General features: G+C 42.6%; 2 protein-coding genes across 2 annotated transcripts; both read right to left on the bottom strand.

The window, feature by feature from the left end:
- Positions 1-121: 121 nt before the first annotated feature.
- Positions 122-10,429, bottom strand: LOC140104761 (cytochrome P450 4A6-like). The gene is made up of 12 exons (XM_072128432.1): positions 10,183-10,429; positions 8,093-8,237; positions 7,153-7,197; positions 6,903-7,030; positions 6,618-6,742; positions 6,105-6,256; positions 3,080-3,186; positions 2,494-2,684; positions 2,078-2,211; positions 1,912-1,976; positions 786-868; positions 122-462 (listed from the first exon to the last, which is right to left on the bottom strand). Exons 1-12 carry the CDS (start codon positions 10,363-10,365, stop codon positions 297-299), a joined length of 1,524 nt encoding a protein of 507 aa, XP_071984533.1. The 5' UTR covers positions 10,366-10,429; the 3' UTR covers positions 122-296.
- An 896-nt stretch (positions 10,430-11,325) lies between these two features.
- Positions 11,326-14,401, bottom strand: LOC140105240 (protein kinase C theta type-like). The gene is made up of 5 exons (XM_072129187.1): positions 14,331-14,401; positions 13,276-13,338; positions 13,023-13,161; positions 12,716-12,907; positions 11,326-11,460 (listed from the first exon to the last, which is right to left on the bottom strand). Exons 2-5 carry the CDS (start codon positions 13,320-13,322, stop codon positions 11,326-11,328), a joined length of 513 nt encoding a protein of 170 aa, XP_071985288.1. The 5' UTR covers positions 13,323-13,338; positions 14,331-14,401.
- Positions 14,402-15,342: the final 941 nt, after the last annotated feature.

Genomic DNA, 15,342 nt, shown 5'->3' with positions numbered 1-15,342 from the left:
GGACGGCGGAGGAACTGCCTTAGTGAATCCTGGCCGGACCCGAATCCACCGCAGAGAAGGCGCCGCTGGATCGCGAATGGACCGGGTAAGTAAATCTGCCCCAACATGTACACTTACAAAATAAAAATTGACACGTTTCGGACAGAATGACAACCTTAATTGTAAATATCAATTAAAGAAATTTAAACTTAATACATTGAACACTTCAATATGTAAACTGGTTTTATCCTGAATGAGAATAATTATAGAAAATAATAAAATTGAGGCACTAATTAGATCAGACATTTTTCTTCTGGTCACAACCTCCTCAAATTAAGGTGAATCCCATTCAAGGAGCGTAGGACTAATTGTGACCGCTTTTTTGGTTCTCTCTCAGGGTCCGTACGGAGCTCAAATCTCTGTAAGGTCAAAGCGACGGCGACTTTCATTTCATTCATCGCGAAATTCTGTCCGATGCAGTTCCTGGGAGTGAGAATACAATGAGGTAAGGGACAAATAGATCTCATACAAGGAACAAGCAGAAATATCCATAAGGGTCAGACTGGTCTAAAGGAGAAACAAAGTATCTTCCAGTTGGCCAAGACTGTGACACAGCAGTGACCCCTAAAGAAGATAACCCCAACTGGAGGTGACATCTTTACACCTACCTATTCCCCATCCAGAAATGTGTACATAGTAGAATCACTGTAATGTGAAGTTGACCTCCCCCCCCCAAAAAAAAAAAAAAAATTCTCCCTCACTTAGTGTTTTTTATTTGCTGCTTTCTCTTTAATTTTATGCTTTACCTTCCTCCTGCAGAGAAGGGTAAGAAGGCGTGAGGGTGTCTTTTGGATGAATTTTCTGGAGAAAACCTCAGGGGATCAAACACCTGTAAAGAAAAAAATATATATATATACTGTGGGGGTCATTTATCTTATCTCTGTTTGTTTTGGCTGGTTATTTCCGGTCTTTTTTCCATTTGCTACCTTGGCAGTTTATCAATCTCACTTTTTCCTTGCGGTGATTTTCTCGCATCTCTTTTTTATGTTTTAAAAATGTTGCACAATTTTTTTTTAACATTTTCCAAGTTTTCCTTAAGTATGGTTTCGTCTGGAGTTTCTAGCGCCAAAAAAGTCACAAATTTTAGACAATTTAAATTTGCGACATTCAGCACATATGGAATAGAAGATAAATATGTCTCACTGACGATAAACAAATGTCCGGCGGACTTCAGTGCACATTTCAAAATTTCCCCAAAAGCGCAAAAATTACAATGTGCCAAAGAAAGTAGAAAAAAAAGAAGAAACATTTTGACAAATGACCCCCTGTGTTTCCTGAATGATGACTAATTTTGCAGCAATAAAATATGTAACAAAACCTGCAGTATATGAACAGTACAGACGGTCCCCTACTTAAGGACAACAGACTTACAGATGACGCCTAGTTACAGACGGACCCCTCTGCCCCCTGTGACCTCTGGTGAAGTCTCTGGATGTTACTATAGTTCCAGACTGCAATGATCAGCTGTAAGGTGTCTGTAAAGAAACTTTCCTTGGTCCCATTGAGGCAAAATATTTTGAAACTCCAATTGTCACTGGGGCAAAATATATTTTGTCTGGATCTACAGTTCTAAAATATACAGTTTCGACTTAGATACAAATTCAACTTGAGAACAGAGCTATGGAACGTAACCTTGTAATCTTGTACGTAACCTGGGGACTGCCTGTACTAAGGAGCTGTGCGTGACTACATACTGTATGTAACCACCAAAACTGTGACTTACACAGTTCCATACAGGGACCATGTCAAACATTTCCTATAAAAATAGGGCCAATGATATCTGGTTGAGTTCCCGGTTACTTGTGAGTCCCAGACCCGGATAAGTCAACCAGAAAATAATCATTGGAAAAGAATGGGGTGACAATTTGTTACCTCCGGATCTTCCCAGATGCTCGGACACCTGTTTATTGCATATATACAGAGGAGAATATTGGTTCCTGTAGACAAAAAAACCCAAAATTTTAAAAAGTTACTCACAAACATAAATACTGTACATATAACAGACAAATAGAATATACAATCAGTTACGGTAACTAACCTTTAGGTAGGCTTCGTCCATCACAGAAGGTGATCGGTTCTTTGAGTTTACGAGCCACTTCTGGGACGGGTGGATTAAGACGCATGCTCTCCTTAATGCACATGGTGGTGTATGGAAGCTTACTCAGGTCTTCCCTGGAACGTATGATATAAAGATTTACCTTTCATAACACTCCATAGGCAGCGGTATATGTACTATAACAAAAGCCTGCGCTATGGGCCACCTGGAGAGAGATGGCCAAGGCAACGTCCTACTAGACTTATAAGACCAAAGGAAAATGACCATAGATGGAGGAAAAGTCAATGAAACTCACAATCAGATTTACGATATGAAGTAAATTTATGACTTCCACAGTTGTTACTTATATATATAAAAGTACAATAAAAAATGTAGATACTGAAAGAAGATCCTCTCACCACTCTACTGTAGTCCTCTCCCCCAGGACGTCTCTGATCTCCTCCCGGCATTTCTCCTGGTGCTCGGGGTACTTAGCCAGGCAGTATAATATCCAGGAGATGCCGCTGGCCGTTGTGTCATGTCCCTCAAACATGAAGGTGTCCACCTCCGCCCGCAGGTCTTCATCACACAGACCCTGACCATTCTCATCCTATGATTAACAATCATTATATGACATGTCACATCTCAAGATGAAGGAATGAAGCACCACTTTATAAATACACGGCCTTCTTATCATCTCAGATGATAGAGAAGGGTTAGAAAAATCCTGGGAAAAAATTATAGCTTTTATCTTTTACTACAAACACGTCAACCGAGACTGATGATAGCAACTCCAGTGATACTAGCTAAGAAGGGATATCCCATGTAATCAACTGAAAAGGAGACCAGTAGAGTTAGAAGATATCCATTCACATAGAAAGGAGATCCAGGATGGGAACAAGAATAACAAAATGGAATTTCCATAGGAGGTGGTGATAAGCCCTAAAAAGTGTATGGAAAAGGTCACGTTGTATGGTATATACAGTAATTTTTACCCTACCCTACCTTAGCACAGAGGAGGATGTCAAGGAAGTCCAGGTGTCTCTTCTTCTGGATCTTCTCCAGTTCCATCTCATTCTTGAGGGATTGCTTTCTCTCTTTGATTACTTTATCTAAAATGAGCATAGAATAATAAGACAGCCCGCATACCATAACTGCACTCCATCATACACTTACCCAAACCTCCCCTTTATTTAACCAAATAATGCTCAGACACCAAAATAAGTTAACTCTGTAGTATGACAAAATGGGGGTCTTTATTAAATCTGTTTTAACCATAACTTCTACTCATAGAATAGTAACTGAAGAATTCTAATATACAGCACCTGTATGCCGGCCTGGTTAAAGGGCATGTAGGTCAAAAGCCCAATAAAAAGACAAATTATACAAAATACAATGTAAGGGAGGAAGGGCGGGAAGATTCCCGGGAAGAGGGCGAGCGCAGGCAGAAACCACTTATAAGCACCCCATAACTCTTCCCCAGGGGGCCACCTTCCGTTTATGACTTCCCCCAAGCACGTAGCTCTCGTCGGACCCAAAATTAATCCATTACAACCCAGTTAAAGGGGAGGGGTCCATCATCAAAGACACGCCGCTGGCCACTGCTACACCCTGCTGGCAGTCATTAGCCCCACGGCTATACGTGGTTAATTTCCCATATAATACAGCCGTACAAAATAGATGATTGGTGGCTGGATCTCCCGAAAGGACTGGTCAACCATATAATATGTATGAGGATGTCCAGACTTTCCTCTAATGTCTGATGTTGGGAAGAAAGTATCAAATGTCTGTAGGTAAGTTGATAGTTGGTAGATATTTTTGACCTCCTTTTCAGGATATGGAAAGTGTTTGATAAGATAAAAGATATCCATACATCGATCACCAAGTGTCAAATATGCGCTGCCTCGTCCTGTGACTTGGGGTGCATTAGCTTATTCAATCTTGAGCTCATCTCTCACTCAGGTCACAAAAGAGCATAATTCTTACCCATAGATAGTCCTCACAGGCATTGCCACCACCCATAGCGTTCAGGGCCAATAAGCCCCCCCACTGCAGGTTTCTGTCAAGCAGTCACCTTGTTTACCCTCCAGACATGCACGCCCAGCCCTCTAACAGTCACACAGCTAACCACACTTTACATGGCTATGGATTCTCAGAGCATACAGGGACCATCGGTAAAGAAAAAGTTTTAGTACAAAAAGATATTAAAAAGATACAAAATAAAATGACATTCAACACAGCAAAACATTTACAAAGTAAAAGGAAGAAAAATAACAAATGGTAAATTCTGGTTTCCTTGGAGGTAGGAGAAACATGGAACACTGGGCTGCCTCCAATGTGTGAACATTGTCTACCTGTATATCAGATTCTTTTATACTTTCTCTATTTGGTGATTAATTAGTAATAAGTGTCTTTCAGGATTGGACAAAGTGTTAATTAAAGGAAATCAACCACGTAAAAAAAACAACAAATACAATGGGCCACATTTATCACTTTTGTGCGCCTAAGTGTAGTAGTTGCGCCTAAATTCGGGCGCACTGTTTTGCCAGAATTATCACAAGCTACAACCAACTGTGATAAGTATATTTTCTGCCTCTTATTAATCTCTTTACTTTAACACAGTTTAGGCGCAGTTTAGGCGCAATGTTAGATTCAGGCACTTACATGTGATCCTGCTACAAGCTCCTCTCTGCTTCTCCCGCAGCCCAGAATGAAGATAACACTCACAGCAGCACCCAGGTGTGTGACACCCAGCACCCAGTGACCTCCTCAGCAGCACCCAGGTGTGTGACACCCTGCACCCAGTGACCTCCTCAGCAGGGGCTTCTCCTGGAGGGGATCCCCCAGTGCTGGTCTCCTGCTGCACCCCTGTAATTCTGCACAATATCCCCCTCAGACACTGTGCAGAATTACATGGGGGAAACTTGTTTGCAGTATCTGCCAAATTCTGCAAGCTTCTGCAAACTTGTGCGAAGTTCTCTTCTCTCTTGCTGTGAGCTCAGGTTTTGCAGAATATTTTGTAAATAGAAGGTGATGAACTGTAAATAGAGTCTGCAGCTCCTGTCTACAGTGTATCTAATGTATCTATTATATGTTCCAGTGTCTGCAATGTATCTAATTGTATCTATTATATGTTCCAGTGTCTGCAGTGTATCTAATGTATCTATTATATGTTCCAGTGTCTGCAGTGTATCTAATGTATCTATTATATGTTCCAGTGTCTGGTTGAGCTTTGCTGATAGAAATGAGCTGTTCTGCAAAGGGGCTCAGTGCTTTCTTCTCAGATAACGCCACCTTCGGGCTGGAGTGTTTTTGCGCCCGTTTTTGCGCCTAAATGCAAAAGTCGCACGTGATGAATATCATTAGGCGCAGCAAAACATCTGGAATTGAACGATAGATGAGGGAAAGCTGGTTATTTTAGCTGCGCGGCTAATTTGACGTTTAATCGCAAAAATGGCGCAAAACGGGGGGGGGGGGCACGAAAGGCGCAAAAACAACAGAAAAAACAAGTGATAAATGTGGCCCATTGAATTCAATCAAGCTGTATCACTCCAAGATGTCATTAAAACTGCCTGGGCACTTCATGAGATGCTAATCGCCCTTCTACCAATTTCTACCACTTTAATTTAATATTTCATCACACCAAGGGATTAGGTATTGAAATTTTGAGGGGTTGGTTTTCCACAGATACACAGTAAGTTGATGGTAGATGTTTTTGGCTGCCTCTCCAGGCTATCAAAAGAAGTAATCAGATTAAAGATGTCAAACATCTGTCACCCAATGGCAGCTGGCTGAGCCTTTATAAGGCAAATGGTCAGGTCTGCTGTGTGCCCTATATCAACATCCGTGCAACTCAGTCTAGAAGATAACAAAGTCCAATCCATTATATTTATCTGCAACTCAAAGTTCAAGACTAATGTTAAAACACACATACAGCTACGAGTATGTGTAACTCTGCCTATACATGTAGGTAATTTTTCTCTTGAAATCATTTGTAACTACAACTCCCATCATGTCTGGTAACACTCACCCGTGTGCTCGTGTGCTGTCTTCAAGGCTTTGCGGAATCGGTAGCCATGAGGACTCAGGTGGAAAATCAGATCATTATGATACGGGATAAAGTAGAACCGGTGGTCCACTAGACGTGACAGCTCGTAGACAGCTTTGATGTAGGGGCTCTCACTGTAGGGGGACATCAGAAAGTTACTCTTTTAAAGTAGATATAGTTGGGGGGCTGTAGGCTTGTAAGTATTTCATTGTTTGAGGTCTCCTAGTGGCTTAAGCTGAATGTGATCCAACGGGCTCTACTGTCTATCCTTGCAGGACAGTGAGTGTGGACCTCTCGGACCCCCGATAATCACTATAATGGGAGTCCCAATGCCACATTCTGGAGGAGATTGAATTGGGTATTGGTCACACATACAACCTCCTGTCAATCTCTAAAGGAATGAGGACAATACAGTAGCTGAGCTCAATTCTTAAAAGATGACTTTTTGAAAACAATTTGTGGATTAATTATATTTATTTTTCATTTTTTACCTACCTGTCCAGCTGGCAGCTGCTGTGACTACTGAAGGCACATTTCATGATGGTGTCCAGGGTCATGAGGCTGACGTGATGGAAGAGCTCCACTGGGTTCTCATCTGGGATCAGACGTTCCCATTTGTCCTAAACCAATCAGATTCTATGAAAATGCCTGTACAGTATAATGGGTATAAACATGGATCTGTACTATACATGCGGCTATCTCTACTACACTGTCAGGACCTTCCCTATCACATGTGGCTCACAGTTTCCCTGCAGAAGATTTATAATTATGTAGAATTACCAGCATGATGGTGACACAGTCGGACATCAGTGTGACATATGGCTTCAGGACATCGTAATGGAATCCCGGGGTCAGCAGCCGGCGGTGATGAAACCACTTCTGTCCTGACAACACCAGGAGCCCCTTCCCTAAGTGTCACAAATGGTAAAAATGGATTGGGGAGGATTTCTATAGATGTGTTCCATGGACATGACGCATGGTAGAATATTCAGCAATCCTCCACTATAGGTTTTTGTTCTAAATTACATACCGATCCAAGGAGTAATGAAGTAATAGGCAAAGTCATCCTTTGGATCTGTAGGAAAAGAAGAAAGTTTTAAACCATTGAAAGGAAAACCTAAATCGGATCTATGATGGCCGTCCCTCCCTGCGAGGCAAATAACAGCTGAATGCAGTATCTGTATTGGTTGGGGGAGCTTTACTAAGCAGTATCTGTGTTGGTTGGGGGAGACTTAGCTGCTATGACTCACATCTCCCCCTCCCCCCTGCATAGACTTCTATGTAATCTGATATCTCAGTGACCTTCTGTCTGTGCTACTTGGAATACAGAATTCAGCAAAGATCCCAGAGTGAAAAGCTAATTAGGAGGGAAAGAATGAGGATGATAAGAGTGGAGAAAGAAGCAGTTTCCTCTGATGAGATACATTAGAAGGTATCTTTTTTTTTACTATACATTTATGCAAACTTTGTTACCAAACATAGTGACCATTTAAAAGAACACTTCAGACAAAAGTGCATTAACCTAGTGCACAACTTCAGGGGGGCGGAGCATGACACAGGACGTCATAGAACCCCAATCCCTATACATCCACTTAGGTTTTCCCATATAGTTTCTTTAGGTGTAACTTTATCTAAAGTCCTTTGAGTTTAAAGGACATCTACCAGCAGGATGAACGACTGTATGCAAATGAGCCTCAGGAGCTCCAGGCTCCATTCTCACCTATGGAGCCTGGAGCCCCACAGGCTCATTGTCCTTTAAGTGTGAGATTTCAGGAGTTCCAGGAGTTTCCAGAACTATAACAATTGTAGTCTATCTAGGATTCATTATTGGTGGCCTGACCTCCACAACCACCACCGATCAAGTGGTTTAAAGATGATTTCTTGAACTGGGAACTCAGATCACCCCCCCCCCCCCCCCAACATAACTTCATTGTGACATATTAAGGTTGGTCAACAATCCAAGGTTTTACCTTGTCTGGACAGGATGGCCTTTGCGTAATCTGGGTGACATATTGCCAGTCCGGCAAAAAACCTTCCCAGCCATATCGGATAAGCGTATGGATATTGTTCAGCATAACGAACCATAATCTCCAGGTCATTGCCATCTTTTAGGAACTGTGGTGGGAAACAAGAGAGACAAGAGGGTCAATGCTGAAAGATTCTCAATAAACAGTAATTCATGTGCCCATTCCCAAAATAAGAGATAAACAAAATCAGACAAACAGAGGAGGGTGATTCTAGTGGGTGAGACATGGATCCATTACAGACACCCCCCCCCATGCTATAGAGGTGACCACTTGGTAAAGGCACATCAACCCTAAGGATAACAGTAGCTGGAATCCTCTTCACGAGTAATCATTGTGTTGCTGTAGGAATTGAGTGACCTTCCTAAATGGAACCTATGACCAGGAACCTCATTTTCACTAAAAACTGGTTGCAGAAGCCCATGACAGTTGGATTAGAAATCTGCCTTTCTACGTTTTCTGAGCATTTCCATTACAATATAATCGTGTATTTTAACTTACTCGGCGAGCATCCTTTTCTGAGTCCCAGGGTTTGGTTTTGGTTTGGATGCCTTTTAAAAAAAACCATGTGACTTGTCTGTGCTGCTCACTCCTCAGCTCTCAGCCCCCACATTTGTGCTCCTGAACACCTCCTCCCTCCTGCTTCTCCACTCACACAGGAACAGAGCTCACAGCCTGGTGACATCAGTGGGGGAGGGAGGAGCTGTACAGGAGCACAAAGGTGGGGGTTGAGAGCTGAGCAGTCTGCAGCACAGACAAGTCACATGTTGCTTTTTTTAAATGCATCCAAAGCCCAACCCCTGGGACTCCCCAGAGGATTTTATCAGGAAGCCAGGTAAGTTAAAGCACACAATTATATTGTAAAGAAAATGCTTAGAGAAAGCAGAAAGGCAGATGTGCAACACAGCTGTAATAGGCTTCTGTAACTAGTCTTTAGTGAAAATGAGGTCCCTGGTGACAGGTTCCCTTTAACCCCGAACACCATATACCGTATTTTCCGGGCTATTAGGCGCACCGGAATATAAGGCGCATCAGTCCGATGCGCCTTATATATGTAATAATTCCATATATAAGGCGCATCGGACTATAAGGCGCAGGGTCCGGGGGCGTGGCGGAGGTCCGGGGGCGGAGCGGAGACCCGACGAGAAGAGACGCGACGCGACCCGAAGACGAGACCTGACAAGACCCGACGAGACGCGGCGACGCGGGGAAGGTGAGCGGGGAAGGTGAGGGGGAGGTGGAGGAGGGCAGCGGACCATACTTACATAGGTCCCCGCTACCGGAGACAGCAGATCTCCAGCGGGAACTGCAGACCGACGCGGCAGAAGTTGTTCGTGCCGCGTGGTCTGCAGTTCCCGCTGGAGATCTGCTGTCTCCGGTCTCCGGTAGCGGGGACCTATGTAAGTATGGTCCGCTGCCCTGCGCCATACATAGGGCGCACCGGACTATAAGGCGCACTTTGGATTTCCAAGGAAATCCAAGGCTTTTATGTGCGCCTTATAGTCCGGAAAATACGGTACTGATTATCCAATATAGATGTCAGAGGGAAATTTCAAGGAAATGGAAAAAAATATTGCACAACCAGACACCATTGCATAACGTATTTCACTTTATAAACCCTTATGATAACTAGTGCTTTGTCTGAGGACCTTAAATGCATTTTCTCTTATGATATAACATTATATTATGTTATATTTTTAAATCAGTGCAGTTTTATTGGAGTCAGAGGATTTTTTTGTTCATCATGCTCTAAGTAGTCTGATAACTAATGAACCATGGAGGTGAAGATCTGGTCATCAGCCAGTAGTAACTACAATCAAGATACTAGATAGGTAACAAAACGCAGCAACATATATCTGGGTTAAGGGGCAAATTTGTATATGAAGTGTCCTTTATCCCACATAGAATATGGCAGCGAAGTATAAAACAGGCTGAACATGAATAGATTATGAGTCTCAGTATGGTGCGAATCCAGCCACTCAATCCCCCCAACATCTATCACCCATGGTCAATGCCCTGCAGAACTTTACTCTTACCTCATGGGCATTACCATACAGCCAGTGACACTTAGGACCTTCAAAGGGCCTCAGAGCTTTATCCAGTTGCCTCCATGTCAGGTAGAGTTTAGAGGCTTTTACCAGCACATAGAGGAGCCCGAGCCAGAGCACCCAGGACCACAGATCAGAGACACCCAGTCCATAGAGTACAGGAGGTGACATGACGGGATTGTTATGCTGTAAGTGACAGCAGGAAGAGTCTGCACTGATCAGACAGGTTCATAGGACACAAAGAGCAGGAGGAGGAGACAATTTTATCGGGAGGGAATGACCTAATGTATAGATTGTAAAACATGGAAGCACATGCATGTATTCAATATGAACAAGTTTCAGCAAGTCACAGCGTTCTAGTAGGATATCATCACAAGAACCAACTACTGGGAGTCCCTACAAATGTGTAAGTAAAGAGGATCTGCAAGACTTACCCCTGTGTGGCTCTTCATACACTCTTTAACACCATATAGCACTATTATTTGGACACTATGGGGCAGATTTACTTACCCGGCCCATTCGCGATCCAGCGGCGCGTTCTCTGCTCTGGATTCGGGTCCGGCCGGGATTTATGAAGGCAGTTCCTCCGCCGTCCACCAGGTGGCGCTGCTGCGCTGAAAGTCATCTCATCGCGCCGGAATGCACCGAGCTGGACCAGGTGAAGGTAAGCGCTCCCCAAGCGACACTTTTTCGGTTTTTAAATGCGGCGGTTTTTCCGAATACGTCGGGTTTTCGTTCGGCCACGCCCCCCGATTTCCGTCGCGCGCATGCCGGCACCGATGCGCCACAATCTGATCGCGTGCGCCACAATCCCGGGGCAATTCAGGTACAATCGGCGCAAATCGGAAATATTCGGGTAACACATCGGGAAAACGCGAATCGGGCCCTTAGTAAATGACCCCCTATATGGCAGATTTATTTGAACAGATCCATGAATTTCTTAATTCTTAAGATACAGCAACGTGTGAGCGTTGTATAGAGGTATAAATTAAAAAAGCAAAATCTGGGTACAATATAAGAATCACTTTACACTGCTCACCTCTGAAATGAAATGAAAGTCCGGGTCAGCTCGCTGGTTCTGAAGAAGTAGAAAATTCCTCCTTCCTTTTGAATTGTGGTGTTAATAGTCATCTAGTATGATGACTTGGGTATAGTAAGGCCATATAACTTCTGGTGATCCTTGGCCATTACATTAAGTTGTAGTCGCCTTTCCTCGGTTGGTCCTTGACTGGTAGGTGATGGATCATCCGCTTCTTTCTTTGTGTCCTAAATCGGTAGTATTTGTCGTCTTCACAACTTTTGTAGATGAGCTTTTCTAGATGGTTTCATAGCAGGTATGGTTGAAAAATGTTCTTCAAATCCAACCTGGTAATTACTTGCTATGATGATCCAGAGGAAGGCGAAAAACCTCTGAGGACCATGTGTTGGTTTGTCCTTATATAAGAGGAAAAAATTCCTTCCTGACCCCATAGATGGCGATCGGAGTAAATCCCTGGAGTTAGAAAAGGAGAAAGATGATTAGATATTAGATATAGATTTCTCAGGGAAAACAGTGGGTTATACTACAATGGGCCACATTTATCACTTGTTCTTTCTGTTGTTTTTGCGCCTTTTCGTTTAGGCGCACCGTTTTTGCGCCATTTTTGCGATTAAACGTCAAATTAGCCGCGCAGCAAAAATAACCACCTTTCCCTCATCTATCGTTCAATTCCAGATGTTTTGCTGCGCCTAATGATATTCATCACGTGCGACTTTTGCATTTAGGCGCAAAAACGGGCGCAAAAACACTCCAGCCCGAAGGTGGCGTTATCATTTCTAGCAGCAGAGCTCAGCCAGACACTGGAACATATAATAGATACATTAGATACATTACAGACACTGGAACATATAATAGATACATTAGATACATTACAGACAGGAGCTGCAGACTCTATTTACAGTTCATCACCTTCTATTTACAAAATATTCTGCAAAACCTGAGCTCACAGCAAGAGCAAGAGAAGTTTGCACAAGTTTGCAGAAGCTTGCAGAATTTTGCAGATACTACAAACAAGTGTCCCCCATGTAATTCTGCACAGTGTCTGAGGGGGATATTGTGCAGAATTACAGGGGTGCAGCAGGAGACCAGCACTGGGGGATCCCCTCCAGGAGAAGCCCCTGCTGAGGAGGTCACTGGGTGCAGGGTGTCACACACCTGGGTGCTGCTGTGAGTGTTATCTTCATTCTGGGCTGCGGGAGAAGCAGAGAGGAGCTTGTAGCAGGATCACATGTAAGTGCCCGAATCTAACATTGCGCCTAAACTGCGCCTAAACTGTGTTAAAGTAAAGTGATTAATAAGAGGCAGAAAATATACTTATCACAGATGGTTGTAGCTTGTGATAATTCTGGCAAAACAGTGCGCCCGAATTTAGGCGCAACTACTACACTTAGGCGCACAGAAGTGATAAATGTGGCCCATTGTCTCTGCAACCTAACATTTCCATACTCCTGCCATTATGCTTCTTTATCTACTACTACTCACCCCTTCTATAAAGCTGATGGCATGAGGGCACATTCCCGGCATGAAAACAGGAACATCTTCCCGCAGTGACCAATAATAGTCCTGCATTGAGCCTTGGCCATAGTATGGCTGGTCACCTACGCTCATCATAAATAGGATGACACCGAGGGAAAAGGAGTCCACCAGATGGTTGTAGAGCTCCCCTTCCATCACCTGTAAGACATAAACAGTGGATAAGCAGATATATCTGGGAAGGGAATTACACACAACACTATGAGGACGGCTCTGAGATAGGAACCGTGTATATATAGGGGATTATGTTCCTTACCTCTGGAGCTATGTAACCTCTAGTGCCTACGATGCCTCTTGTTCTTTCCCCCTTAAACACATTTACTGCTGATAAGCCAAAATCAGCGATCTTGATGTGACCGTTGGCATCTCGGAGGATATTTAAAGGCTTCAAGTCACTGTAGAAGAAACAAACACTTAATCAACTAATAAAACTTTAAATAATATACATATATATATATATATGAAGACAACTCGTGGAGTCTCAGGAGATACGTTTCTGCCTGACTTACCGATGTATGACGCCATGATCGTGAAGATATTCCAGTCCGCACACCATCTCTGCTGCAAACAATCTGTGGAGCAGAAAGTAGATGATTGATCAGTGATCACATACATAATCATTCACACAACATAAGATAATAACACATGTCCTATAATACATGATCATACAACATAAGATAATAACAATGTCCTATAATACATGATCATACAACATAAGATAATAACACATGTCCCATAATACATGATCATGCAATATAAGATAATAACACATGTTCTATAATACATGATCATACAACATAAGATAATAACACATGTCCAATAATACATGATCATACAACATAAGATAATAACACATGTCCTATAATACATGATCATACAACATAAGATAATAACACATGTCCTATAATACATGATCACACAACATAAGACAATAACACATGTCCTATAATACATGATCACACAACATAAGATAATAACACATGTCCTATAATACATGATCACACAACATAAGATAATAACACATGTCCTATAATACATGATCACACAACATAAGACAATAACACATGCCCTATAATACATGATCATACAACATAAGATAATAACACATGTCCTATAATACATGATCATACAACATAAGATAATAACACATGTCCTATAATACATGATCACACAACATAAGATAATAACACATGTCCTATAATACATGATCATACAACATAAGATAATAACACATGTCCTATAATACATGATCACACAACATAAGATAATAACACATGTCCTATAATACATGATCACACAACATAAGATAATAACACATGTCCTATAATACATGATCATACAACATAAGATAATAACACATGTCCTATAATACATGATCACACAACATAAGATAATAACACATGTCCTATAATACATGATCATACAACATAAGATAATAACACATGTCCTATAATACATGATCATACAACATAAGATAATAACACATGTCCTATAATACATGATCATCCAACATAAGATAATAACATATGATTTTTCTGCAAGTGAAATGTAGATTTCTCTGTACTTGCCCTGCGTTGGCTCCTAGTTCCAGCATCGCAGCGTCTTCTGGGAAGGTCGGCCCGTCTCATATACAGGGATACAGTGAGTTGCCAAGAAAATGGGAAGCCCTGAGTTCTGCTCTATACTGCCCTCTGGTGTACAGAAACTTTATTGGTTAGATGGCTACTATGCCAAAATGTTCAACTTCAAGGTACCTCACTTGTAACCAGTACTAAATATAATCCCCAAACCGCCAAATAAATACTGCAGCCTACAAAAAAGACGAACCACCCTTGACAATGAATATTAATATGGTCTCCAAATCAGAGAATTACTAATGATTTATACCCCTAAATAAGAACAATAATAATTATGCAGATGCCAGACAAGGCAAAAATAACTCAGAGCAGACAATGAATAAATGACATAGTCTCCAGAGCAGAGAACAGAGAGGGATGTAGACCCCAGATTAGACAATGGATAGTAACGGAGAACCCCTGGCAGGCAATTGCTAGTGACAGAGACCCCAGACCAGAAAATAAATAAATACTCGCCTCTAACTCCATCTGCTTCACACTTGATCTTCAAGGCACCAAAGAAGAGCAGTACCCTCAGCAGCAGAGGACCGGGGACCTACCTAAGTACTGCCAACAACCAACCCAAGCAGGGTGATTTTTGTTGATTTGAGCCTCATCTTTCTCTCTCTATGGAATACACTACATGTGCTACTGTATCCAGCACTACAACACATTGGGGGTCATTTACTAAGGGCCCGATTCGCGTTTTCCCGACGTGTTACCCGAATATTTCTGATTTGCGCCGATTTTCTCTGTATTGCCCCGGGGGCAGATTTACTTACGCAGGCCATTCGCGATCCAGCGGCGCGTTCTCTGCGGTGGATTCGGGTCCGGCCGGGATTCACTAAGGTAGTTCCTCCGACGTCCACCAGGTGGCGCTGCTGCGCTGAAGTTCCCCGAGGTCCGCTGGAATGCACGAGCCTATACCTGGTGAAGGTAAGCGCGAGTCCCGCGGCACTT

Source organism: Engystomops pustulosus, chromosome 10, assembly GCF_040894005.1.
Source record: "Engystomops pustulosus chromosome 10, aEngPut4.maternal, whole genome shotgun sequence".
NCBI classification, from domain to species: Eukaryota; Metazoa; Chordata; class Amphibia; order Anura; family Leptodactylidae; genus Engystomops; species Engystomops pustulosus.
The sequence above is the reverse complement of the archived record's forward strand: the minus strand, read 5'-3'. Positions and strand labels throughout refer to the sequence as shown.

Excerpts from the sequence above, each read along its gene's own strand:
- LOC140104761 (XM_072128432.1), bottom strand. The coding sequence starts at position 10,365 with ATGTCACCTCCTGTACTCTATGGACTGGGTGTCTCTGATCTGTGGTCC. Across the intron at positions 3,187-6,104 it reads GACAGCACACGAGCACACGG|ATAAAGTAATCAAAGAGAGA; the intron begins GTGAGTGTTACC and ends TGCTCATTTTAG. Across the intron at positions 2,685-3,079 it reads ACATCCTCCTCTGTGCTAAG|GATGAGAATGGTCAGGGTCT; the intron begins GTAGGGTAGGGT and ends TGTTAATCATAG.
- LOC140105240 (XM_072129187.1), bottom strand. The coding sequence starts at position 13,322 with ATGGTGTGCGGACTGGAATATCTTCACGATCATGGCGTCATACATCG. Across the intron at positions 12,908-13,022 it reads GAGGTTACATAGCTCCAGAG|GTGATGGAAGGGGAGCTCTA; the intron begins GTAAGGAACATA and ends TATGTCTTACAG. Across the intron at positions 11,461-12,715 it reads CCATCAGCTTTATAGAAGGG|GACACAAAGAAAGAAGCGGA; the intron begins GTGAGTAGTAGT and ends CTACCGATTTAG.